Genomic DNA, 24,728 nt, shown 5'->3' on the forward strand with positions numbered 1-24,728 from the left:
TGACTTTTTGTTTTCCTTAAAACTCCACAAAAGGTCATATTTTGTGATTTCATTCTTGAATTGAATACATTCATGCTAAAAATGCCCCTTAAAAACTGGCATGCAAGTACATTATAAAATCCTCTTAAACATATAATGATTGCTGGAAAAGGTAGCAAGGTACACTGACTTGTTTCAATAGCACTTCTATTATGCAAACAGAACAAAGGCTTCTAGAGCCAGTCCAGTAAACCATTAACTTTATACCAATTTTAAATTGTGCAAGTTATTAAATACAGTTTAAAATATTAGAACTGACTTAAGCATACAATTTATGTTCAATTTTCCCCCAATAAAATATTAATTGCATGATTTTACTATCTCATGTTTCACACAGATTCAAGGATAGCATGATAGCCATTATAGAAAATTGAAGAATCCAGCCATTCTTATCAGCATTTGGAAAGTTTAATGTCACTTCATATTCCGCTCTTAACAGAAATGTTTGCCCTTGAATTTGTCTGCATTTTGGAAGCATCGATGATCCAAGTGCATACTATAACTATTTCCAATTAAGGGGGGAGAAATAAACAAAGGAAGAACACGGAAGACTTTGGCATTAGACTTGGGTTTTACGCACGCACGCATGCACACACACAGAATTATAATTCAGTATTTTCAAGGGACACATGATACTAAACGGAAAATATAAAATGTGTTTTTAGTATAGCAATCAGTACCTCATGCACAGGATCCAGCCTGCAAGCAATTGTAGCCACTCCACAAAAGGTACTTAACTGTTGCATATTTATTTATTTCTAGTACCTATTAGTAGTTTCAGGCTTTATTTTCACTTCTCTCATTCCTATCCCACATTTCTTACCAGGAAATAAGAAAAATAACCCCCTCCCCAAGGCCCCTGCCCATGCATATACAACATCCATTTTCAACTCATGGTGACCTTCCATGCATTCCTAGGACACTGGTGGTAGCAGAAAGTGCCATCAAGCCATAGCTGACTTATGGCTACCCCTTACTGTGATTTTCAAGGCAAGTGACTAACAAAGGTGATTTGCCATTATCTGCCTCTGCAACCCTGGTCTTGACTGGAGGTCTTGATTGGAGGTCCAATTACTAATCAAGGTCGACCCCTGCTTAACTTCCAAGATCTGATTTGTCTGGACTATCCAGGTCAGGGTGTTAGGAGGACACCGCTGCTCACATAATCTTAACTTCCAAGTAAAAGGCCAACTCCATTTCATCTGGACTGCATTCAACAGCTGAACTATACTGATTAGTTAAAATACTGTTTAAGCCTTTTGCTAGTCAAAAGAACATCTTGGATGTGGTCACTGATGCTGTTCTCTGAGAAATCAAATGGAACCAATAGAATTCTTCAGGATATGGTATTAGAATGTATAGATAGCCAAGCTCTAACTCACGCATCTAAGCAGTTCTGCAACTTCTGTGATTTTCCCTGCCATGTTCAGGTTCCCATGCTTCATTTGATACTGCTTAAGGGAGACTCCACCTAGCAGTGCATTTTTAGATGACATAGGGACTGAGGTATAAATGAAAAAAGGCAGCTTTCAGAAATCCTGGTGCATGTGCAGAAGTTCCCTATATAGCTAAAATATAGCCAGTTTGGTGTAGTGGTTAAGAGTGCGGGACTCTAATCTGGAGAGCCGGGTTTGCTTCCCCACAACCACCTCTTGAAGCCAGCTGGGTGACCTTGGGCTAGTCACAGTTCTCTGGAACTCTCTCCGCCCCACCCACCTCACAGGCTGTTTTGTTGTGGGGATAATAATGACATACTTTGTAAACCGCTCTGAGTGGGCATTAAGTTGTCCTGAAGGGCGGTATAGAAATCAAATGTTATTATTGTTATTATATTGTTTCTTCATTTTATGGAAAGTTACTAGCTACATGACACACCATTGAAAATGGCTAGTTAATTAAACTAATTGTTAATTTTTTTTACACTAGCATCTCATCTGCAACTGAACCAGATAATGAGGAAATAAAGATCAGTATAACCCAGAACTGAACACAAAATGTTTAACGGTTAATTCTCTAGTGTCACATTTCAATGTGAAACTGGTATAACTTCCAAAGCATTTAATTAAGACTTAGAGACTCTGTTCAGACATAATAGGAAACTATGGTTTATTTTTGCTATCAACATGTTGTAAATCCAGGATTTGGCTCACAAACACTACTTTCATTGCCATGGTTCTTTCCCAGATCCTCTCAGACATTCCCAGAAGACCAAGCCACTTTCAGTTTCTGAGGCCCCTAGCCATAGTAAAAGTAAAATTAAATGACGCACAAGTTGTGAAATTTATCACATGCCATAAAATTAATAAATGCCTATATCTAAGGTCCCCTTTTACCTTGAAGCTCAGGCCAAACGGCCCTCCTGGCCCCCTGTTCTTTCCATACTGATCCAACTAGTATATCAGCCTGCACTGCAGCACCAGGTAACAAGCCAGGGCATAGTCAAACCCAATGTGGTTAATTATGTGAATTCAAATCACGTTGTCACATCCTGGTTTGACATACCCTACTAACCAGTTAGTGGACTGGCTAGCATTTGGACAATCACACTCATAATAGTTAGTCTAATTTAACCAGGGATCTGTTTGTGTGACACATGAACCAGAGACTGACACTGCAAAGAGTCATCTGACAGCCTCTGCTCTTGAAAAAAAGCATTACTGTGAAATCAAGCCAAATCTACTTTTAGATGTTACCAGAAAACAAAAAAAACCCATAGTCTATGATATTATTTAGTTAAGCACCATGCTTTAGAATTTTAAGGTTTAACTTTCAGTTTCACAAGCAGCTGCCTCCAAACCAAGAACAGCGGTTATGAATTCATCAATGTCAAGGAAATCAGTCCATTTCACCTTAACTTCTCAAAAGAAAAGGCAGAAGTGTAAACTGGCACAGTAAATCATCCCTCAGGCAGCAAAGCAGTCAACCAAGTCTGCCAATGCAAAGCAGTCCAATCAGAAGAGACCAAGAGCGGCCACCACAAAAAGAAGCAGGATATTTGCAATTTTGTTGGGCTGGTCTTCTAAGCAGAAGGGAAGTCACCTCCAGAAGTGGAGGGTGACACAAGAGGATGACCGTTTTGTGTTAGCATGCCTTTGGCAGGGAGAGAGAAAGCAACCGAGCATAAAAGAATGGTGAAAGGGAGGATTCAAGGAAACTGCAGCTTGGAATAAGATATAGCAGGTAGAAGCACAACAGTCAGAATGCAACATGACTAGAATATAATGAAGGGGGGGGGTGGAAGAACTGGAGTGAACAAGCAAAAGATCTATAAGAAATTGAGAAAACAACGCTGTAAAAAAATTGGATTTGAGTCCAGTGGCACCTTAGAGACCTACAAGATTTTCAGGGTATAAGCTTTTCATAGTCAAAGCTCCCTGCTTCAGGTAACTTGGTACATCTGAAACTCTTGATATCTAAGAAGGGAGCTTTGACTCTCGAAAGCTTAAACCCTGAAAATCTTGTAGGTCTCTAAGGTGCCACTGGACTCAAATCATGCTATTCTACTGCAGACCAACACGGCCAGCCACTTGGCACTAAATAAAAAATCAATTTCCTTTCTTCAGTCATGCCCTCTAACTCCAGATTCGGCTGCGGCCATTTCAAGGTAAGGAAGTCACTTTGCACATGCTCGGGAATCCTCGTCTTAGATGACTGATGGCCGAGAGCTGAACTCCGGTGTTCCAAACTGGTTCCAGAGCCAGGCTGCGGCTCTAACGAGCAAGTCCCGGAAGCGAGATGGGCCGGGCCCAGACAGCCAGCTTTTGGGGGGCCACGCACTCCTCACCTGCTCCACTCCCAGGAAAGCGTAGAAGTTTTGCGGGACCTCCTCCACCAGGTCGAAGAGCTCCAAGTCCCCGCTGTCCCAGGCGAGGATGGACGGCGCGAAGAGAAGCAGCCAGAGCAGCGGGGACCTCTGCAGCCCGGGCACTGGGGGAGGGCACGCCATGACTCCCCGCGAGCAGCTGGCCAGGGCTGAGCGCAGCCCCAAGTCAGACGTGGCCGAGGACGCGGCCCGAATCACGCATGCGCCAACCAGAGCGCCGGTTCCGCTCCGCCCCCAGAGAATCCCAGCGCGAGGAGCGGGGCCTGTGCCTTGGCCAATCGCCGTTTGCTCTTTGGGCGCGTCATGAGGCCTAGCAACCGCAGAAAGCTGAAGAAGACTGGCGAAAAAAGCAGAGCGAAGCTGGAGGGCTGGGGCTCGCTTCTGCCGTCGCCTCCCGCGCATTCCACGGCCTGGGGGAGGCGAGGCCTCTGCGTTTTGAAAGAAGCATAACACGGTTTTTAAAAACCTCCCTGCTGCTCAAACAGTACCGAATTTCTCCCTTTTCCGCACACATAAAGATTGTACACGCTTCTCTTACTGGGTGTGGAAGGAAATGTTGACTGTGCTTTCTTTTCTGGGAACGAACCTAGCCCGTGACCTTCCTTCAGGGTGGTGGTTGTCAAAATATTTAAACCCCAAAGGGTTACCAATTCCAGCTTAGGAAATTCCTGGAGATTTGGGGGGCGGCGGCATGTGGGGCAGAATCTGGGAAGGGGTTTCTCCTAGAATCTATGGTATACCATAGATCCTCTGGATCTAGAATCTATGGTATACCATAGATTCCATAAATTCTGGGAGAGCTCCCAGAATTTACAGTTCATAGAGGGCACCTCTATGAGTTGTAAATTCTGGGAGCTCTCCAGGCTCCACCTGGAGGTTGGTAACCCTACCCAATTTGGTGGGGGGGTTGCACCCAAGAAGACTCAATGATGAAGGCCTTCAAGTGACCTTGGGTCAGGTGATGGATCAACATTTTTAGTGAGGATATAATGAGCTAAAGATCATGAGTGCGATTCTAAGCTTGGAAGAAGGGGCAGATTCAAACTAAAGACATTAATACAATATTCAGGATCCTATGGTCTGTCTGAGAAATGCAGCCAGTACCAGTGAAAAGAGTAAGTTTAACAGAAGTGTTATCAGTGAGAAACCAATTTGGTTCCCAAATAAGCATAATAAAGCATTTATTATGAGACTACATAATAAATGTAGTCTCAGCTCTGCAAGGATGGACAGCTTACCTCCAGGCTGAATCTTTGTTGTTTTAGCAGACACTGGTAAATTTTTTGAGTTATAGGCTACACTATATATTTAGATAGTAGCATTAGGATTCTGTTTTATTTTCAAGTCCTTTTCCTAATAATTCTCAATAGTATATTTGTCTTTTTAAAACATCAACTGCAGTTACACCGTTGGTACTTCCACTGAACTTTCCACTATGAAGCTCTCCTGGTAGTCACAGAAAAACTCGGCTGCTTCCAATGCTGGGACTTCACACGTGAATCAAAGCTACAACAGAGTTTGGCTCATAATCACCTTACTTATTGCAGAGTACTTCAAAAGCAAATTGCCCGTTTACTCTTAAACAGCCCCATCACACATCAAGAAATACTTGATGTTATTAAATCACTCAAAAATAACAAAACTCCAGGACCTGATGGCTACCCATCAGAATTTTATAAAAAGTTTGCCACACTAATTGCTACTCCACTAATGCATGCTTGCAACACAGTTTTAAATACTGGACAAATACCCCCATCATGGCTCACTGCAACGATCATAGTAATCCCTAAACCAGGTAAAGACTCAACTAAAACAACTTCTTACAGACCTATTTCATTACTAAATCAAGATTATAAAATTTTTACAGCTATACTAACTAAAAGGTTGAATTCATTTATTACACATTACATACACCAAGATCAATCAGGTTTCATTCCAAACAGAGATTTAACTAATAACATCTATAAGACACTCAACTTAATTTCACACAGTCAAAAAAAATAGTTAGAATCAATATTTCTATCTTTGGACATAGAGAAAGCGTTTGATTCTTTAGAAATATCATACTTAAAACAAGTTTTACACTGCATGGGATTTGGAGAGACATTCCTCAAAATAATAAATGCTATATACTCACAAGCAACTGCCCAAATAACAATTAACAATCATCTATCCCACAAAATACTAATCCAAAGAGGCACGAGACAAGGGTGTCCACTCTCACCAATCTTATTTGCGTTGGCTATCGAACCGTTGGCTATAGCTATTAGGGAAGACCCCAAAATACAAGGAATTAACATAGAGAACAATCAATATAAATTAAGCCTTTTTGCCGATGACATGGTTGTATATATTACAAATCCCATAGATTCTCTATACCCACTCCAAAATAAACTACTGGAATTCGGCTCAATTTCGGGCCTTACAGTCAATCAATCCAAGTCACAGCTCTTTCCAATATTTCTCCACGCAAACACTGTTACACATATCAAACAATCTAGTCAGTACCACTGGAACCATAAGCAAATGTCATATTTAGGCATAACCATCCCTAATAACCTTAACCAATTGATGGAACTAAACCACATCAAAACAATCAACCAAATTAAAGCAGATCTACATAAATGGGGAAGGATTACACCCTCATGGTTAGAACGATACCACCTAATTAAGTCATTTGTACTTCCAAAATTACTCTTTTTTTTTAGGGCAATACCGTTAACAATTCCACAAAAGAAAATTAAATCATGGCAACAATTATTAAACCAATTCTTATGGGGGAAGAAACATCCAAGAATAGCCTTTAAAACTCTTAAGCTAAGAAAACAGCAAGGAGGCTTTAAATACCCTGATCTAGAACTCTATCAGACAGCCACCAGACTATTCAATACATTACAAATTTTAATTACAGCAAATAAGACTGACTGGATCGCAATCTTGGAGTCAGAACTTAAACATTGCAATATACAAAATATGTTTTGGAACACAAAAAAGATCGACCCCACAAAATAAATAACCCTTTTCTAGAATCAATAATCAATACCTGGGATCGTACAAGATTCAAACTTATACCACAATTCTCAAGATTCTCTTATAGAACAGCATTGGTTCCCTCCAGGGCAAACTAAAGCCTTTAAAAATATATGGCTCCAAGCAAATATGATCCGCATAATTGATATAACAACAAAAAAGGGAATCATAAACAAAATAGAATTAGAACAAAAAATAAAACACAAGATTCACTGGTTTACCTATTTTCAACTCTCAAACATGCTACAACAAATAAAAATACAAGAATTACTTAAAAAGAACGCAACCGATTTTGAACTCCTACTTGATACCAAATCACTCAAACAAAAGGGATTAATTTCTAAACTATACAACATCCTTTTATCTCTCAACCAAATTAAAACTCTAAAATGCCAAACAAATTGGCACTTAGATTGCAACATAGAGCTAACACCTGAACAATGGAGAGAAATATGGACTGCAAACATTCTAAAACCTAAGACAGTTACCTCCCAAATCCAAAATTACAAAATCATTCACAGATGGCACATAACACCAAGAAAACTCTCACTAATAACTAAAACAAATCCTCCGCTCTGCTGGAAAGAGTGTGGAAATATAGGAACGTTTAAACATTGCTGGTGGGAATGCCCCCGAATAGAACCTTTTTGGAATGATATATTATGTTATATAAAAGAAATAACGGGCTACAAAATCCCCCTTGATCCAAAGATCATATTCTTGAATGTATGGGATACTTTTGAAATTCCACAAATAAGAAAAGACCTAATTAGCAACCTTTTGGTTGTAGCTAAGAACTTGCTAGCTTTACATTGGAAATCAAAGACAGTTCCCACAGCAGAAAAATGGTTAGAAAAAATATGGGACCACTATATACAAGAAAAAATACATGACGAATTATACCAGAATGAACACTATTTGAAAGAAACTGATTTTATTGCAAAATGGTTACCATTCATTGAATTCATTTCCAATACAAATCACTCTCCACCTAAGCATTTACTTTTTGTTACTCAGATTTGAAGCAACGACTATCAAATAATTGAAAAAAAATGCTAGTTGTCTTTGTTTTAACTATATTGGCATGACATTTATTGTATATAGTTCACTAAGACTTTGTTGTTGTTCTATTTTACTTCTGTACATTGTTTTTGTTTGTTTGTTTGGTTTAAAAAAAATAAATTTAAAAAAAATTCAAAAAAAAAAAAGCAAATTGCCCACCTTCGCCTTTAAAAAAAATCACACAAATCCCTCATGACAGTAGCTATTGCACAAAAAAGCAAGCACTGAAAGAACAGTGTGGTCCATTTCTATTTTTAATTCACTTTTTACCATTCTGTGTAGACAGAAACATGGTGGAAATGTACAGACGACATCAAACGTTCAGATTTAGCAAGGGCAGAGGATTTCCCCCCACTTTGGTTCCAACCACAGTGCTTTTTTAAAGTGCATCTAGACAAATGTTGTGCTCTGTTTATGCTGTAATCATCCTTTACCCATCCTCAGTTCATTCTTTCCCAAACTTGCTTTGCTTGAATCCTTTTGGGAAGAGTGCATTATCACTCCATCTGAATGGAAGGTATATATTTTCACCAGGGTCACCCACATTGGCACCTACTCCCTGCAGTTAGCCTTGATGGCTGCCATTTTCTCCACTGCTCTACTGGGGGGTGGAGTAAAAAAAGTAGTAATTGCTAGAACAATAGAAATTAGTGATTTAAAATAAGCCCTCAGAAAGCCCCCTGGTGGTGGAAGTATGCAGGAAACTCCATTGTCAATGTTCTTGTTTCCTCTTTTGCAGTGGTGATGAAAAAAACAGAGAACTCTCTTGCCATGTGGAAGCAGCCTAACTGTGCCATCCTCAACAGAGCTTTGGCCTTCTGAACCCACTGACTTGAATGGATTTAGAAGAGTATAATCTACTTAGGATTGCATCATTAGAGAAGTTTAAAAACTAAACTTTGAGGGCCAGGGCCTGCCTGCCTTCCTTCCTTCCTCTATATCCCACATCCCACTTGGCATGTTCAGGGTTGGTAACAAAATTACTATTTCTCAAAATTTTAGTTACAAAATTAGTATTTCACTATTTTAGTTACAAAATACCCTGATATTAACAAAATTTTCTTTAGTCAGTTTTGTTTATGCTGACAAGTGTGGTACAGGGACAAACTGTTTGGACTACCCGGTTCAAATTCCCACTCTCTCATGTAAGCCGGTCATACTTTCTCAGCCTAACCTACTGCCAAAGGTGGTTGTGAGGATAAAACGGAGAAGAGGAGAATGATATCAGCCACTTTGGGTCTCCATTGGGGAGGAAAAGTAGGGTATAAATAAAGTAAATAAACATTAGCACCCAAGGTGCACAGTGCTTCTGGGGGTTTGGGCATGTCAGAGCTGATAAAAGTCCACATCCCAGTCCTCCATTGGTCCTGCTGGGTATATTTTTTAAAGCTGAAAAGCTGCCTCAACAGGCTGTACATTTGATGGAAACAGAGGAACAGATTCTTAACCTTTTCCCTTTTGGATTTTTTTAAAAATCAAGATCGCTATCAACAGGGGAAAAGATAACCAGTGTAGTGTAATGCTACGGTGAGAATTCCAATTGCATGAATCACACCAGATAACCTTGGCCAATTCCTCTCTCTCAGACTACACTACCTCACAGAGAGGTTGTAAGGATAAAAAGAAGAGAAAATGATGCATGCTGACACAAGCTCCTTAGAGGAAGAGTGGGATTACAGTGTTCTAGATAAATGGATACAGATTGTTTCTCCATTAAAATATGCAATCTCCAGCTGCTGCATTTCATTTTTAAAAACCCTGGTGGAAGACTGATGTACATGTCTGTCACGTACAGTGAAATCCTAAGGAGAGTTACACCCTGACTTCAGTGGATTTAGAAGTGTGTAATTTAGGACTGCACTGGTAATGGCTACTTTGGCCATGAGCCTATTTTGTCTTCTGCACAGGAACAGCACATTTTTTAAACCTAGCTATTTTTATAATAAAATAAATACAACATATCTAAAAGAAACCTACATATTTCAGGATGGGCCTTCCACTGTAACTTTCTGAAGCCATTTTTGTTCTAATCTATTGGTATAATACAGAGTTCCCCAACTTTTTTGAGCCCATGGGCACTTTTGGAATTCTGACATGGGGTGGTGGGTGCAATTACAAAATGGCCGGCATGGGAAGCAGTGCCACATGCACACCCAGAGAAAGTCCAACTGCAGAGGAGAAGAATTTTAAAAATACACTGGGAAAGAGAAGTGAGAGAGAAAAACTAATACTGTGGTGGCAGCTACTGCTGAAGTAACTTTATTTTAGTCTGCCCAGCCAATCAGATCACCAGTGGCTAATTAGAAGCCCTGTTGGCAAGAGTCCCATCTGGCCCCACCCACTTTCTGAAAACACTTGTCAGATGCCAGGAAAGATATTAGCAGGTGTCATGGCACTAGTGATACCATACCCCCGGTGGGGGCAGGGGATCCCCCGCCCCCTCCCCTCATACCCCGCCCTCACTTACTTGGCCAGTGGGGGGACGCACACATTCTGTGTGCGCTCCCCTGTGGCACTGCATGCCCCCATGCGCAACAGCCGCCTGGATCGGCCCAGTTTGGTCTGGATTGGGGCCACTGCAGAGCGCAGGAGTGCTCCTGCACTCTGCAATGGCTCAAAACGGGCCCAATCCATGCTGCGGAGAGCAGGAGTGCTCCTGCACTCTGCAGCAGCTCAAAAGGGGCCCAATCTGCACCCAAATGGGGCCATTATTGGCGCTACAGAGGGCAGGAGTGCTCCTGCCCTCCGCAGCAACCCAAAATGGGCCCAATCCGCACCAAAATGGGCTCATTTTGGGCCCATTTTGGCATAGATTGGGCCTGTTTTGGGTCACTGCAGAGGGCAGGAGCGTTCCTGTGCTCCACAGCAGTTCAAAAGGGGCATGATCCGTGCCAAAAGGAGCCTGAAACGAGCCCATTTTGGCATGGATCGGACCCATTTCGGGCGATTGTGGAGTGCAGGAGGGCTCCTGCCCTCCGCAGCAGCCCTGATCCAAGCCCCTGTGGAGCATGGTCATGCTCCGGGGGCGCGCCACATGATGACATCACTTCCCGGAAGTGACATCATCACACTTCTAGGAGCACACGTGCTTTGCACCGCCCCCCCCCACGGGGGGCACCAATCCCCCTGCAAGGAAGCTGAGGGGGCCTGGCAACCCTATATGGCGCCCATGGGCACCACACTGGGGATTCCTGCTGTAATAAGATATTCCACCTTCTAAGATGTTATAGAAAAGAAAATTAAAGGTGACCTTTCCTACTAGCAATGAGTACTCACTTGTGTTTGTTTAATTGAAGGTTTCCTCCTCATAGGAATGTAAGTAGATTTGTCAGCCTCTGGAAAACTGAAAATATGTGCTTTCGTGTATAGGGGTGTGAGTGTGGGCACATTAATTCTTTTTGTGATGAACCGCTGAGTTTTACAGAGCATGCTCAGTCGTGTTCTGAGGTTCACCCAGGCATTAGCCAGGCCTGCTAAGTCATCATAGGTCTAAGACACTGCAGCCTTGACTATAACCAACACTCTTTTGTTGGGATACCTTGCAGTGGAACAGCGGAACAATGGCTGAATCCACATGTACCGGCATAGCGCTAAACTGTCAGAATGCCAGCATCTTCCTAGCACAATTTCTGATGTCACTGCGCCACGATGCTGTGCTCGTGGCACAATGACATCAGAAATCGCACCAGGAAGATGCTGGCATTCCGACAGTTTAATACTATGCCAGTACGTGTGGATTCAGCCAATGGCAGGCAAGATATTTCAAAGTTAAGGCTATGGCCTGAATGATAAAACACAATTTAGGTGGTTCTTGAGTCCACCATTTTGACAATGACACCTTTGATTGCTGTATTATTTTTATTTTTGGAAAAGAGTAGGTGAAATACATTTGCAGTGAAGGCAACAAATAATTCCCTAGGAATAGCCCAATTGTGTTCTAACAAAATGCCATCTAGGGTTCCTTTACACTTTATTACCATGACCAAAGACTATTGCTTGGCTTTCATTCATTTTCATATATTTTCAGCTTTTTACATTTTGATTCCGATTACCATGCCTTACATTTGACAAGTGTTTTCATGTAGGTACAGCAGATATTTGCAATATTTTTCAAATCCATCTGACCACAAGGGGGCAAGGATAAATTTATCCTAATAAACAATACATATACCTCAGCATAACAGAGTTATTATCTTAAAGTAACTGTTTTACTTGTTTCTCATCAGTAAGTAGGTAGCTCATTAAAACTACCAGAAGAAAACGTTTACTAGTGCTGAAAGGAATTCTACCACCATAAGTTTTCTTAAAGATCAGAAAATGAATCTTTGATCATCAAGCCATTTACTCTAGAGTTATCCCAATGAAGCTAACCTTTACAGTCCCAAGAACAGACAATTAGCTAAATTTTTCACTGATAAAATAGCACAAATACACTCTGATCTAGATGCTAGCTGCAATACGAACAAGATAGAAGAAATGCTTAGTACACCATCTAGATTATATTTAGACTGCTTTGAACCTATTACAATGACAGACCTTAACAGGATCCTGGCATCCATGAAAGCCACTACTTGTGCGTTTGATTCTTGCCCATTTTGGCTGTTAAAATCAAGTAAAGATCAGATAAGTGAACCACTGAGATCTATTGTAAACCGATAGCTAACTCAGGGCACCTTCCCCCGGCCACTCAAACAGGCAGTTATTTGTCCGCTAATTAAAAAACCATCCCTAGACAAAACTGATGTGGCCACTTATTGCCCAGCCTCTAATCTGCCCTTTCTGGGCAAAGTGATTGAGAGTGCAGTAGCTGACCAACTCCAGTCCTTCTTGGATAACTCTAGTGCTCTGGACCCTTTCCAGTCAGGTTTCAGACCAGGGCATGGGACAGAGCCAACATTAGTAGCATTAGTAGATGATCTCCATCTGAATATAGAAAAAGGCCGTGCCTCATTATTGCTCCTCCTGGATCTGTCTGCAGCCTTTGACACAGTAGACCATGCCACCCTAAACACCATGAGGCATTTAGAAACAGAAGTGGGCATCAAAGGATGTGCCCGGGACTGGTTTAAATTGTTTCTCATGGAACAGACTCAAAGGGTTGCCGTCGGAGATCAGCTGTCTCCAGAATGGGAACTATCTTGTGGGGTTCTGCAGGGCACAATCCTATCTCCCATGTTATTCAACCTCTACGTAAAACCTTTAGGAGAACCCATTTGCAGCTATGCAGTTGAATGTCATCAATATGCAGACGACACCCAACTTTATATCTCGCTATCCAGGTCCCCCCAGGATGCAGTAGAAGTCTTAGATCGCTGCCTGACAGCCTTAGTGAAATGGCTGAAAAATAACAAATTGGAATTAAACCCAGACAAGTCCTGAAAGACATTGTACTCCCCCCTTTCGATGGAGTTCGTCTGACCCTTGTAGAGTTGGTTAAGAGACTAGGGATTATACTGGATCCAGCGCTACTACTATAAAAATAAGTTAAGGCAGCTGCAAAAAATGCTTTCTACAATCTCACTCTAGCCTGGAAGATGGCTTCTTATCTTGACACAGCCGACCTGGCCACCTGGATCCATGCTATGGTAACATCAAGACTATTGTAATGCACTATATATTGATCTTCCATCCAAGTTAACTTGGAAGCTCCAATTGGTGCAAAATGCTGCAGCTCGATGCTTAGCAGGAGCATGAACATCACTCCCATCCTGCAGTCACTCCATTGGCTCCCTATTAGCTACATGCTCAGTTCAAGGTACTGGTTATTACATACAAAGCTATTCATGGCCTTGGCCTGACATACCTATGGGACCACCACCATCCCTATGTCCCTCCACGCCAGCTTCGCTTATCCGAACAGGGTCTCTTGCAGGTGCTAGCCTGCACATGGGTAAAACCAACTGCAGCCTGTACACAGGCTTCCTCTGTGGTAGCCCCTACCCTATGGAACAGCCTGCCTGAGGAGGTCAGGAGAGCTCCCATGCTCTTGGCTTTCTGTAAACAACGCAATACTGAATTATTCAAAAAGGCTTTTTTACTCATATAGGAGGGTGGTATTGTAGGGAGGGGTCTTGGGTGTTTCACTAATAGGAGGCTGGTACTGTAGGGAGGGGTCTCAGATGTTTCACCAATGAGTTGGGAACCATGGGCTCCACCATTATGTTGCTTTACATATTAGCTGTTGCTTTGAATATGTACTTCTGTAGACTGCTTGTGCTTCATGTTGTCTAATGTCAATTCTAGAATTGATTATGTTCTGTTTCAGCAATCCTTCAACCCTGTTTTGGATCCTTGCTAATGCTATGTCTCTTTAAACTTGTATTCATCTACCCTATGACATTGTTTTATGGAAATGTCCTTGACACTGTATGGAAATCTACCCTTGTCCTTGCTACTGATTGTACTGATCTCATTCTATGTAATTCACCTTGAGTCTGAGGGCCAAGCTACAAGTGACGAATGACACTTGAACAGCAAGTGGATTGAGTGGAGAGCAAGTGGAGGGCAAGTGAACAGGGAGGAATACACTTGCCATTCAAGTGTCATTCGTCACTTGTAGTTTCGCCGTCAGTGAGAAAGGCGGACTATAAGAGCCGAAACAGACGTTAAGAACTACACGTGGTTGCGCATGTGTCCGCGCTCCCGTCTGTTTCGGCCCGCCCGTGGCTGTTTCAGAATTTCGGCGCGTGTCCTGCCCGCACCAGACCTGTGATTGTGTGTCCGCGTCTGCACGTGCCCCTCCTGACGACCAGCGAGTTCCCAGAACAGAGCGGCTATTTTTACCATCCCGGGGGCTGTGGACCTCTCAATGACTGCTAGATGGCGCTATTGCCTGCAGCTTGCGAGCGAGCAGGTGACGCGCAATGAACTGGTCCGGGGGCCTCCAACGCGGGCCTCAAAAGATTGGATGACTGTTTGGCTTCGTGTCAGAGATGGCCCCCCTGGCTCCCCCCGCACTCCGGGATCTTGCCCGGCTGCCTGAGGGCTTCGAAGCGGGGCGGGGGGCCCTGTCCGTTGGTTGGTGCTTGTCCACTGGGGGGGGCATGCCTTTGACAAACACAGGCAAACACAGACATGTCTTCACTTGGGGAGGGTGGAACATGTTTGTGAGAAACACACACGGGACTGTCCGAAATCCCAGGGCCCGCCCAGGGCTTGGGGGGAGTGCACGGGCGAGGTCTAAGACATGTCTGTCAAAAAAAAAATTTTCTTGCCCAAAATCCAGGGGCGCACTGCCCCTGGTGCCTCCGGGGGGACCCCATCACGGCTGCGTCTGGTTTTCCGTTCAGAGGCCCCAGGAATTGGGGGGGGGGGGCTTGATCAGCTCTTGACCTGCCGCATTGACCCGGTCGGTGTCACCGATTCCCGCTTTTTCGGCTATGACCAACCAGCTTTCGGCCTCCGCGTGGTGCAACGCAATTGGCTGTGCGGTTGGTTTGCCCGCGCAAACCCCCGCAAACTCGTGAGGCTTCCCCTGCCGACCAGACGTGCCTCCGCCATCGTCGCAAAGCATGGCGGAGTGGGTGCCAAGCAACTGGCGTGAGGAGTGGGCGGAGCAGGCGGCCGCGGCCATGGAGGAAAAGGGGCTGACGGAGCACGAGCGGGAGGCGGCGGAGGAGACCATGGTGCCGTTCCGCCTGGAGTCGCTGTTCCCTGACCGTGTCGATCTCGCCCACACGGTCCGCAGGAACTTGACCGCTGTTGTGGAGGACATCGAGGTCGACATGGTGGAGAAGGAGTTTCTGGGCGAGCGACCACGAAGTAAGTCTGGTCAAGAAACAAGTGGGCGGCGGCCCCCGGAAGCTGTTCCTCGATGGGTGCAGTGTTCTGCAGCGGGCCAAGGAATGTTACACCTTTGAACTCCAGGTGCTTGGGCAGCCCAAACTATATTCTCTGTTGGGCGGCCCAAGCTCTATTGCTCTATTCTCCTCTGAGGCCTAGCCTAGCGGCTTGCAAGCCGGCTCTGTTCTCCTCTGACGCCTAGCTGGCCAAAGGGGGACATTGGCCTGCGGCCGCACAGCGCGGTTAGGAGCCACGGGATTCTAATCTGGAGAACCAGGTTTGAATCCCCACCCCTCCACTTGAAGCCAGCTGCATGGCCTTGGGTCAGTCACAGCTCTACCAGCTGGTATTTGGCTGGTCAGCACTCCAAAGTTAGGTTCTCCTCTGAGTTCCAGAAATCCTGTCTGCACCCAAGTGTCCCACAACCTAGAAAAGCATTTCTATTGATTTCAGTAGAAGCCGGGCTCAGTGCACAGTACATTGCCTGCATGGTTCTACCTCCAGAAGCAAGATAGAGAGCTTCCAGTGTTAAAACTTTTGTGTGCGTTTTACTATATAGGAAGTTCTGGAGTGTGGCATGCTATTTTAGCGTCTACCATCTGAAGAATGTGATTGAGATCACAAGATTCTGCACTTTGGAAAGAGGTTAGGTAAAGGACTATGCAGCAGTACCAATGCAGGTTTTATATGTTTTTTATACACCAAACCTCGAAAAGGAGAACTTTTAAAGAGCTGATTTCTTTTGTGCTTGCTCTTGACAGGATTGAATAAACTGTGAAATATTAAAATGATATCTAATGGTTATAATGATTATGGTCAGCAATTGATGGTGATACAGAAGTGAGCATAAACAAAAGGCTGAAGCTCTGCTAGTCAGAGGCAATATTACATCAACAAACCGACTGTACAGCCGATTGTGTGGCGCCAGGCGCAGGCCGAGCTGCCAGACAGCTGGGAAACACAGCGCTCATGTTTGAGGATGGGACGCACAGCTGGAAGGCTTGCTCTTTTCTCCACTGAGGCCTAGCTGGCCAAAGGGGGACATTGGCCTGCGGCCTCGCAGCGTGCCCGGGCAAGTTCCACTTTTATACTCTGGGTGCTGGGGATAGGTCAACAAAAGGTGCTGGCGAAGGCTACTGGTGGCTCTTGCCAGGGAGAAGGGACACACAGCTCGCATGTTTGGGGAGGGGCCGCACAGTTTGCGGGCTTGCTCCCTTCTCCTTTGAGGCCTAGCTGGCTAAAGGGGAGCATGGGCTGGGCCGGCAGCGTGCGCGGACACGTCCCAATATGACCAACAAGAGTCCAGCGGATATGCACGCTGTGTGTCCTGGTGCAGCCTGGAGCGGGGAACTGACAGGGAGATGGGACGCACATAGCACTCATGTTTGGGGAGGGTCCACATAGCTTGCAGGCTTGCTCCTTTCTCCTCTCTAGGCCTAGCTGGCTAAAGCGGAGCATGGGCTGGGCCGGCAGCATGCCCGGGCAAGTTCCACTTTTGCACTCGGCATAGGTCGGGCGAGAAGCGTGTCCAGACAATTTTACGGTCGGTAGAGAAGCGGGCCCGGTCATCCCCCAATATGACAGAAGCGGTGCTGGGGAAGGCTGGGGGTGGCGATTGCCAGGGAGAAGGACACACGGCTTGCAGGTTTGGGGATGGGCATCACCAACCGATTGAAATTCCTTAATCGTTACACCGCCTTTCTTTCAGCCAGTGACACCGAGCGACGGATGGAGGCTGTGGGGTTGGCCCATGAGAGAATCCAGGCACGCCGGGACCAGTTTTGGAGTAAGTGGCTAATGGCGGCCCACTGGGCGCTGCGAGGTCACTGTTGGGTCGACAGAGGGCGCCTAGATGGGGGCTTTGGTCGGTGTTTCCACAATGCTCAGTAGTATGGTTGGTCGGGGCAAAGACTGCTTATTGCTTTCCAATTGGTTTCCCGCCAGCAGGCCCCACTGCGGGGAAGGAAGAGGAGGAGGAGGAGGAGATTGACCTGCTGGATGGTGGGATGTCTCCTGCCGCCTTTCTCGCGGCAACTCAGCGTGGAAGACCGCACGCACCCGAGCAACTCCGCGAAGAGCCTGGGACTTCGACCCCGCGTCCACCATCGCCAAAAAGAGTTAGGGCATTCTCGCGTGTCCCGAGCTTTGCCCAGGTGCTTGGCCGTCGAAGGGGGGGGGCCGTCTGGCTCGATGGACAGTTGAGTGAATGGACACAGGGGGCCTGGGGTTCCCGCCTGCCATGGTGAGCCCTGTCTGTCGGCAAAATAAAGCTATGTTTAAACTTAACAGGCTCCGCACACTGAATACACATGTCCTGGATCCGGAAACGGGTTGCGCTTTGAGCATGTCTGCATGTTTTGGGAACCCATTTTCTGCGATAATCTTTAAACAGAAGGTGCTGGGGAAGCCTGGAGGGTGCTCTTGCCGGGGGGCTGGAACACACACACAACTTGGATTTGGGGGGAAGGGAGGCTGAGGTATAACGTTTTCTGGTTCAATATTGACACATGAGGTCCAGGGCACACCTGGGGGGTGATCTGGCCAAAGGGCCTGGAACCAGCACCCTGGATTTGGGCGGGGGGGGGGGGAAGGAACACAGATCTGGCAGGGTTGCTCCTTTCTCCAACGGCCCATGGCTGGGAAGAGCCATGCAAGGCCCTGCCGTGTCTCCCCAGGCATGGGAAGGCCTGGAGCAAACCCTTTTCTGGCTCAATATTGGCACATGAGGTCCAGGGCACACCTGGGGGGTGATCTGGCCCAAGGGCCTGGAACCAGCACCCTGGATTTGGGCGGGGGGGGGGAAGGAACACAGATCTGGCAGGGTTGCTCCTTTCTCCTCCGGCCCATGGCTGGGAAGAGCCATGCAAGGCCCTGCCGTGTCTCCCCAGGCAGGGGAGGCCTGGAGCAAACCCTTTTCTGGCTCAATCTTGACACAAGAGGGGGGGCAGGGGGGTTTGGGGACTCCTTAGCCAAGTCTCCCCGAAGTGGCCTGTGTCCTCCATGTTGAGATCGGGGGGGGGGGGGGCGGGGAGGGAGAAGCAGGACAGGACACAAGGAAGATTTGGAGAGCAGAGGCCGCGGCTGGCCAGTCGTTCAAATTCAATGAGAGGCTAGTGTTTTCTCGCAGGAGTGATCTGAAGGACAAAAGAGAGGTCCCCGGGGCGCGGCCAGGGCATGCCTGTCGTGGAAACATGTGCAAATCTGGCCAAAGGGCCTGGAACCGGCACCCTGGATTTGGGCGGGGGGTGGGAAGGAACACAGATCTGGCAGGGCTGCTCCTTTCTCCGCCGGGCCATGGCTGGGAAGAGCCATGCACGGCCCTGCCGTGTCTCCACAGGCAGGGGAGGCCTGGAGCAAAACCTTTTCTGGCTCAATATTGGCACATGAGGTCCAGGGCACACCTGGGGGGTGATCTGGCCCAAGGGCCTGGAACCAGCACCCTGGATTTGGGTGGGGGGGGGGAAGGAACACAGATCTGGTAGGGTTGCTCCTTTCTCCAACGGCCCAAGGCTGGGAAGAGCCATGCAAGGCCCTGCCGTGTCTCCCCAGGCATGGGAAGGCCTGGAGCAAACCTTTTTCTGGCTCAATATTGGCACATGAGGTCCAGGGCACACCTGGGGGGTGATCTGGCCCAAGGGCCTGGAACCAGCACCCTGGATTTGGGCGGGGGGGGGGGGAGGAACACAGATCTGGCAGGGTTGCTCCTTTCTCCAACGGCCCATGGCTGGGAAGAGCCATGCAAGGCCCTGCCGTGTCTCCCCAGGCATGGGAAGGCCTGGAGCAAACCCTTTTCTGGCTCAATATTGGCACATGAGGTCCAGGGCACACCTGGGGGGTGATCTGGCCCAAGGGCCTGGAACCAGCACCCTGGATTTGGGCGGGGGGGGGGGAAGGAACACAGATCTGGCAGGGTTGCTCCTTTCTCCTCCGGCCCATGGCTGGGAAGAGCCATGCAAGGCCCTGCCGTGTCTCCCCAGGCAGGGGAGGCCTGGAGCAAACCCTTTTCTGGCTCAATATTGGCACATGAGGGGGGGCAGGGGGGTTTGGGGACTCCTTAGCCAAGTCTCCCCGAAGTGGCCTGTGTCCTCCATGTTGAGATCGGGGGGGGGCAGGGAGGGAGAAGCAGGACAGGACACAAGGAAGATTTGGAGAGCAGAGGCCGCGGCTGGCCAGTCGTTCAAATTCAATGAGAGGCTAGTGTTTTCTCGCAGGAGTGATCTGAAGGACAAAAGAGAGGTCCCCGGGGCGCGGCCAGGGCATGCCTGTCGCGGAAACATGTGCAAATCTGGCCAAAGGGCCTGGACACAATGAAGATTTGGAGAATCGCGCCCCCCCCCCCGGTCGGTGAAAAATTCATGGGGACACCGGCGGCCGCCAGCGGGGTTCCCACCCGTCGGTCTCAGCAGACGCGAAAAAGGGAGGCGGGCCGGGCGGGCGGCGATGCGGGGCTCGAACAAGGAGTCCCAGGGCACTAAGCAGGCCTTCCTGCTTGTTGCTCTACGGGACTCCTGTGCGGCAGCCCCTTCTGATAGCATGCATATTTCGGCTGCGACCGTCGGGGAGGGAATTCAGGGGGGGAGAGGCAGAGCGCATGTTAACATCGGATGACTTCAGCCTTGCATCGCACAAAAGGGAAATATGAAGGACAAAGGAGTGGCGCTTGGGGCGCGTCGAATACATGCCTGTCGCGCAAACATGTGCAAATGAAACGGCCCGCAAACCAACTTGCGGCCCTGAGAGGAGAACATGCAAAACCTGCCCCCCAAAACCTGTTCCTGCTCTGTTGGAACCAGGTGCCAGGTCGCTTATTCAGGGTGGAGCCCCGCGGCAGGCCTCACCGGAAACCCTCCGCCACTCTTGGCACAAGGCAAATCTCTCCTGCAAGTCCTATAATTGTGCCTCAAACACAAAGTCAGGAGAAAAGAAACGGCAGGGGGGTTTGGGGAGTCCTTCGCCAAGTCTCCCCGAAGTGGCCTGTGTCCTCCATGTTGTGATCGGGGGGGCAGGGAGGGAGAAGCAGGACAGGACACAAGGAAGATTTGGAGAACAGAGGCCACGGCTGGCCAGTCGTTCAAATTCAATGAGAGGCTAGTGTTTTCTCGCAGGAGTGATCTGAAGGACAAAAGAGAGGTCCCCGGGGCGCGGCCAGGGCATGCCTGTCGCGGAAACATGTGCAAATCACACTGCCTGCACAGCAACTTGGGCCCCAGAAAAAAAGAAGTAGGCAACGCGGGCCAGGCAAGAATCGAACGGGGATCACAATGGACTCAAAGCCATCCCTCTTGCCGCGCGCCCATTTGATCCCCCGAACGAAACCTGCTCCGTTGGAACAGTGGTGGGGAGAGTCCTCCCCCTCCCCCGAGAAACGGCAGGCTGGGAAGGAATATGCAGATTTTTCCTATAGCGCACGCCTATCCGCCCGGTAGTGCCGGTATTTAACCGGTGTGCGCCCCGAAAAGTAAGGCTTTTCAGCCCATAACCGACCAAGCACCATCCCCTCGTCTTCGCCCGATGCTGAAACTTGGCATCCGCCACACAGCGTCGAGCACCCGTGACCTGACCGCAAGAGGGCTGGGATGGAGCCTGTGGGCGTAAAAACAGGGAATATGAGGGCGACTTCTTTATTCAGAGCCAAATTCGACCGCCGCGCAATGTGGCGGTTTGGTGAGAGCCCCGTTTCCACGTGGAGCAGGCTTTCTCGCGAGCTCGAAAAATGCTTGCGGTCATATGCCCACCCATGAACTCAGCTTCTGCTGAGACGAAACAACGCTTAGGGCCCCCGCGGGGGCCAGACAAAACAGTCACAAAAGGAAGGGCACAGACAATGGGCAAGCCATCACCATGAGTAGGCCTGGGTGGGGAAGTCCTGTGGGTGGAGCGGAGCCTGGATGACTGGCTGGCCAACCCGCTTATTCGTATGTAAATTGAGAGCAGAGAACATGGGAGCAGAGTAGCTGCAATGGTTGGGCGGGCGCCGGGCAGGAGCAGGCACAGTCAGCACATTCTTTCCCCGCTGCAAGCACACCTGGGCTTTCACAAGGCTGCGGAGAGGCTGGATTGCGGTTTGCCTTGGCGCCCACCATGACTGAAACGTCACGATCGCTGCGTGGTGTGCGGGCGGCGTAGTCGCCACATCTCCATGGGCGCCGCCGAAATCCCACATGGCCCTGCTGCTGCACTGTGGCCGGCAGGGTGGTGGAAGGCCCCGATTCCACGTGGAACCGGGACTCTCACCATTGCACTCCTTTGTGGGTAAATTTCGTGCAGCAATGCCCGGACCAGGCCGGATTAGACTAAAGATCCAACAGCCTGGCCTTCGAATTTGGCTCTGAATAAGGGAGGGCCCTCATGCAACCCTCCCGATCTCTTGGTAAAGGACATTAGCAGAGCACCAGGCATCCTGAAAGGCGCACACAAAGCGAAGCCCAGTAGGCTGTATGTGCCACCCCCAGTAATCCCAGCTCTGTGTCCCTGCTCCCAGGCCTGCCAACCAGGGTCCCCTCTGTATTATTTCCCGGAAAATATCCCAGGCGTGTGCTCCCGCTCCTGGCCCAGAGCACAGTCAAGGCTCCCCCCGGGCCCTTCCTGTGAAAACTCTCCCTGCAAGCAGCTTCCAGATTTGCCTTTAGTGAGGAGTCTGCTGGTTTTCCATGTCACCAAATGTGGGAGATTCTGCCCAAAGAAAATATGATTTCCTCATGCAGTTGAGCCAATTCTTTATAGTTGTTTTATTAAACCAAAATGTCACATGCAAGCGCGCGCACACACACACACACAACAGTTTGCCGCAACCCTATGAGGGGGTCATGTTTAATTCAGGTGACCAAACAGCGCAATGAACTCATTAGGTGTTATAAAGAGTGACTGCTAGATATTTATCAATGGTATATAAAGTTTCAGGAAATTGTTGGAATCTAGTGAAAGCCAGACTAGAAGCAATTTTGGGGTGGGGTTATTTTAAGAACGGCTACCCGGGAGCTGGACTTTGCTTAGCAAGAGACGATTTTAAACATCATTATAGGTTGAGACACATTTTGGGGTGAAGTCTTCCATGATGGGTTTTTTTTTTTGTGTGTCTCTATCCATTTGTATGCTCCGGTCGGAATGGGACCTGGGGATAGGGAACACACAGCAAACCAAACCCGTGGTATGCCGTGTGAACCCCAACTCGAAGCGGTTCCCGCCCCCAGGCCAGAGCAACCGCCAGGCTGCAACAGCACGATCTCTTGAAAGATAAAAGTCAGAGCATGTAGAGGGTTGCCCTAACTCCGGTCAGGCGGGCGGTCCAAGCACCAGCCAAGCCTCTAGAGGCCTCTCCCCAGCAATAAACCAAAAAACCGCGACCGTGATGGGTCGCCCAGGATCGAGCGAGGATCCCCATGAGCACAAAACCGTCGTTCTATCCTCATGCCCATGGGGTCCTCTGCCTAAAACGGCACCGAACGGCACCAAAGAGCAGTCCTTCGACCCGGCCACCCTCCCCCGTGCTCGCCCAAACACACAGATGCTGTTCCTCCGCCCGCCCGCCCCCCGCCCACCACCACCTTCGATGCGGCCCCCCTCCCCCGTGCTCGCCCAAACACACAGATGCTGTCCCTCCGCCCGCCTCACCACCATCCCACCCCCCGCCCCGGATAGAGACACACAGTCTGAAACCGGCTGTACCGGTCACAGCTTTATTGAATTATCGGTATTGCTGGAAGTGCGCACTTATGGCGGCACGAATCGATACTGCCCGCGCGGTAAGAGCGGCCTCGGACCAGGGAATCTGCGGCCGCTCATCCCCGGGCTCCATCAGCGGCTCGCGCGGGAACGGCCCGTAAACGATGTCCCCGCGCGAGAGGCAAATGTTGTGAAGGATGCAGCAGGTGGTGATTACCACGACCATGAGGCGCTCGCTGACAAGTAGGGGCCGCTGTAAATAAAGCCAGCGATTTTTCAGAATTCCGAACGAGCGTTCCACACTCATGCGCGCCCGGCTCAGTCTGTAGTTAAAGCGCTCCTGGGCGCGCGTTGATGGCGCCGGATAGGGCTTCATGAGTCAGGGCCAAAGAGGATAGGCGGGGTCCCCGATGATTACCGGGTCGAATGTGACCCCCTCCAGAGTGACCGGCCGCTTCGGGCGACGGGCGCCATCCTCGAGTCTCTTGAACAGGGGCGAGTTACGGAGCACACGCGCGTCGTGCGCCCTTCCCGGGAAGCCCACAAAAATGTCCAGGAATCGTGCATCGCTGTCCACCACCGCCTGGAGAATCATGGAGCAGTATCCCTTGCGGTTGATGTACTTGTCCCCAGAGAAAGGCGGAGAACGGATCTCGATGTGTGTCCCGTCCACGGCGCCCCAGGCATTGGGGAATCCCCTCTCCTCGAACCCGGAGATAATGTCCTCGAGGTAATCGATGCAGATCCACTTCTCGGTCAGCTTTGCAGTGATGAGCTCGCAGACCTCGTCGAATATCCCGCAGACGGTAGAGACGCCACGGCCAAATGCGGGCAGTGTCGCGGAGTTTGTGGTTCCCGTGGCAAGCTTCCAGATGGTGATGGCGATCATCTCCTCGGGAGGGACTGGGTCGCGCATGTGGGTCGTCTCGCGGACGAGATCTTCGCGAAGCTCCCCAACAATGTACTCGAACGTGGCACGTCGCATTCTGAACTGCTGCAGCCACTGCCCGTCACTGAACTCGTAGCGCTCCCACCACGGCCACCAGTGAGGGCATGCCCGGGGAAGCACCCATGCCTTCCTCGGCGGGAAAGCAACAATGAAGCACTGCGCCATCTCCTCCACGGACGCAAGTGTTGCCACCAACTGCCGCAGTCTTCTTCTATGTCGCGCGCGGCGGCCGTTAACTTCCTCTCCCAGCTGCCTCCCGAGCAGGGCCACAGTGTCAGCTGTGGCAGCCGTAGAGCGGATGACCGTCCGCGCGAACAAGGAGAGCGCGACCGCAAAGGCACGGAGTGTTTCTCTCGGCGGCTGGCCCCTGCTGCTCCTCTT

At 48.6% G+C, this 24,728-nt stretch overlaps 2 protein-coding genes across 2 annotated transcripts in view; one reads left to right on the forward strand and one right to left on the reverse strand.

Moving 5' to 3' along the window:
- The window catches only part of DNAJC1 (DnaJ heat shock protein family (Hsp40) member C1), a 111,220-nt gene extending 107,182 nt beyond the window's left edge, over positions 1 to 4,038 (reverse strand). Inside the window, exon 1 of the mRNA XM_054992115.1 lies at positions 3,824 to 4,038. Coding sequence (XP_054848090.1) covers positions 3,824 to 3,985 — 162 coding nt within the window. The 5' untranslated portion in view covers positions 3,986 to 4,038. The remainder of the gene's footprint in view (positions 1 to 3,823) is intronic.
- An 11,381-nt stretch (positions 4,039 to 15,419) lies between these two features.
- On the forward strand, positions 15,420 to 17,989 carry LOC129337965 (uncharacterized). The gene is made up of 3 exons (XM_054991994.1): positions 15,420 to 15,715; positions 17,445 to 17,522; positions 17,684 to 17,989. Exons 1-3 carry the CDS (start codon positions 15,466 to 15,468, stop codon positions 17,980 to 17,982), a joined length of 627 nt encoding a protein of 208 aa, XP_054847969.1. The 5' UTR covers positions 15,420 to 15,465; the 3' UTR covers positions 17,983 to 17,989.
- The last annotated feature ends 6,739 nt before the right edge of the window (positions 17,990 to 24,728 follow it).

This window comes from Eublepharis macularius, chromosome 11 (genome assembly GCF_028583425.1).
Source record: "Eublepharis macularius isolate TG4126 chromosome 11, MPM_Emac_v1.0, whole genome shotgun sequence".
Lineage (NCBI taxonomy): Eukaryota > Metazoa > Chordata > Lepidosauria > Squamata > Eublepharidae > Eublepharis > Eublepharis macularius.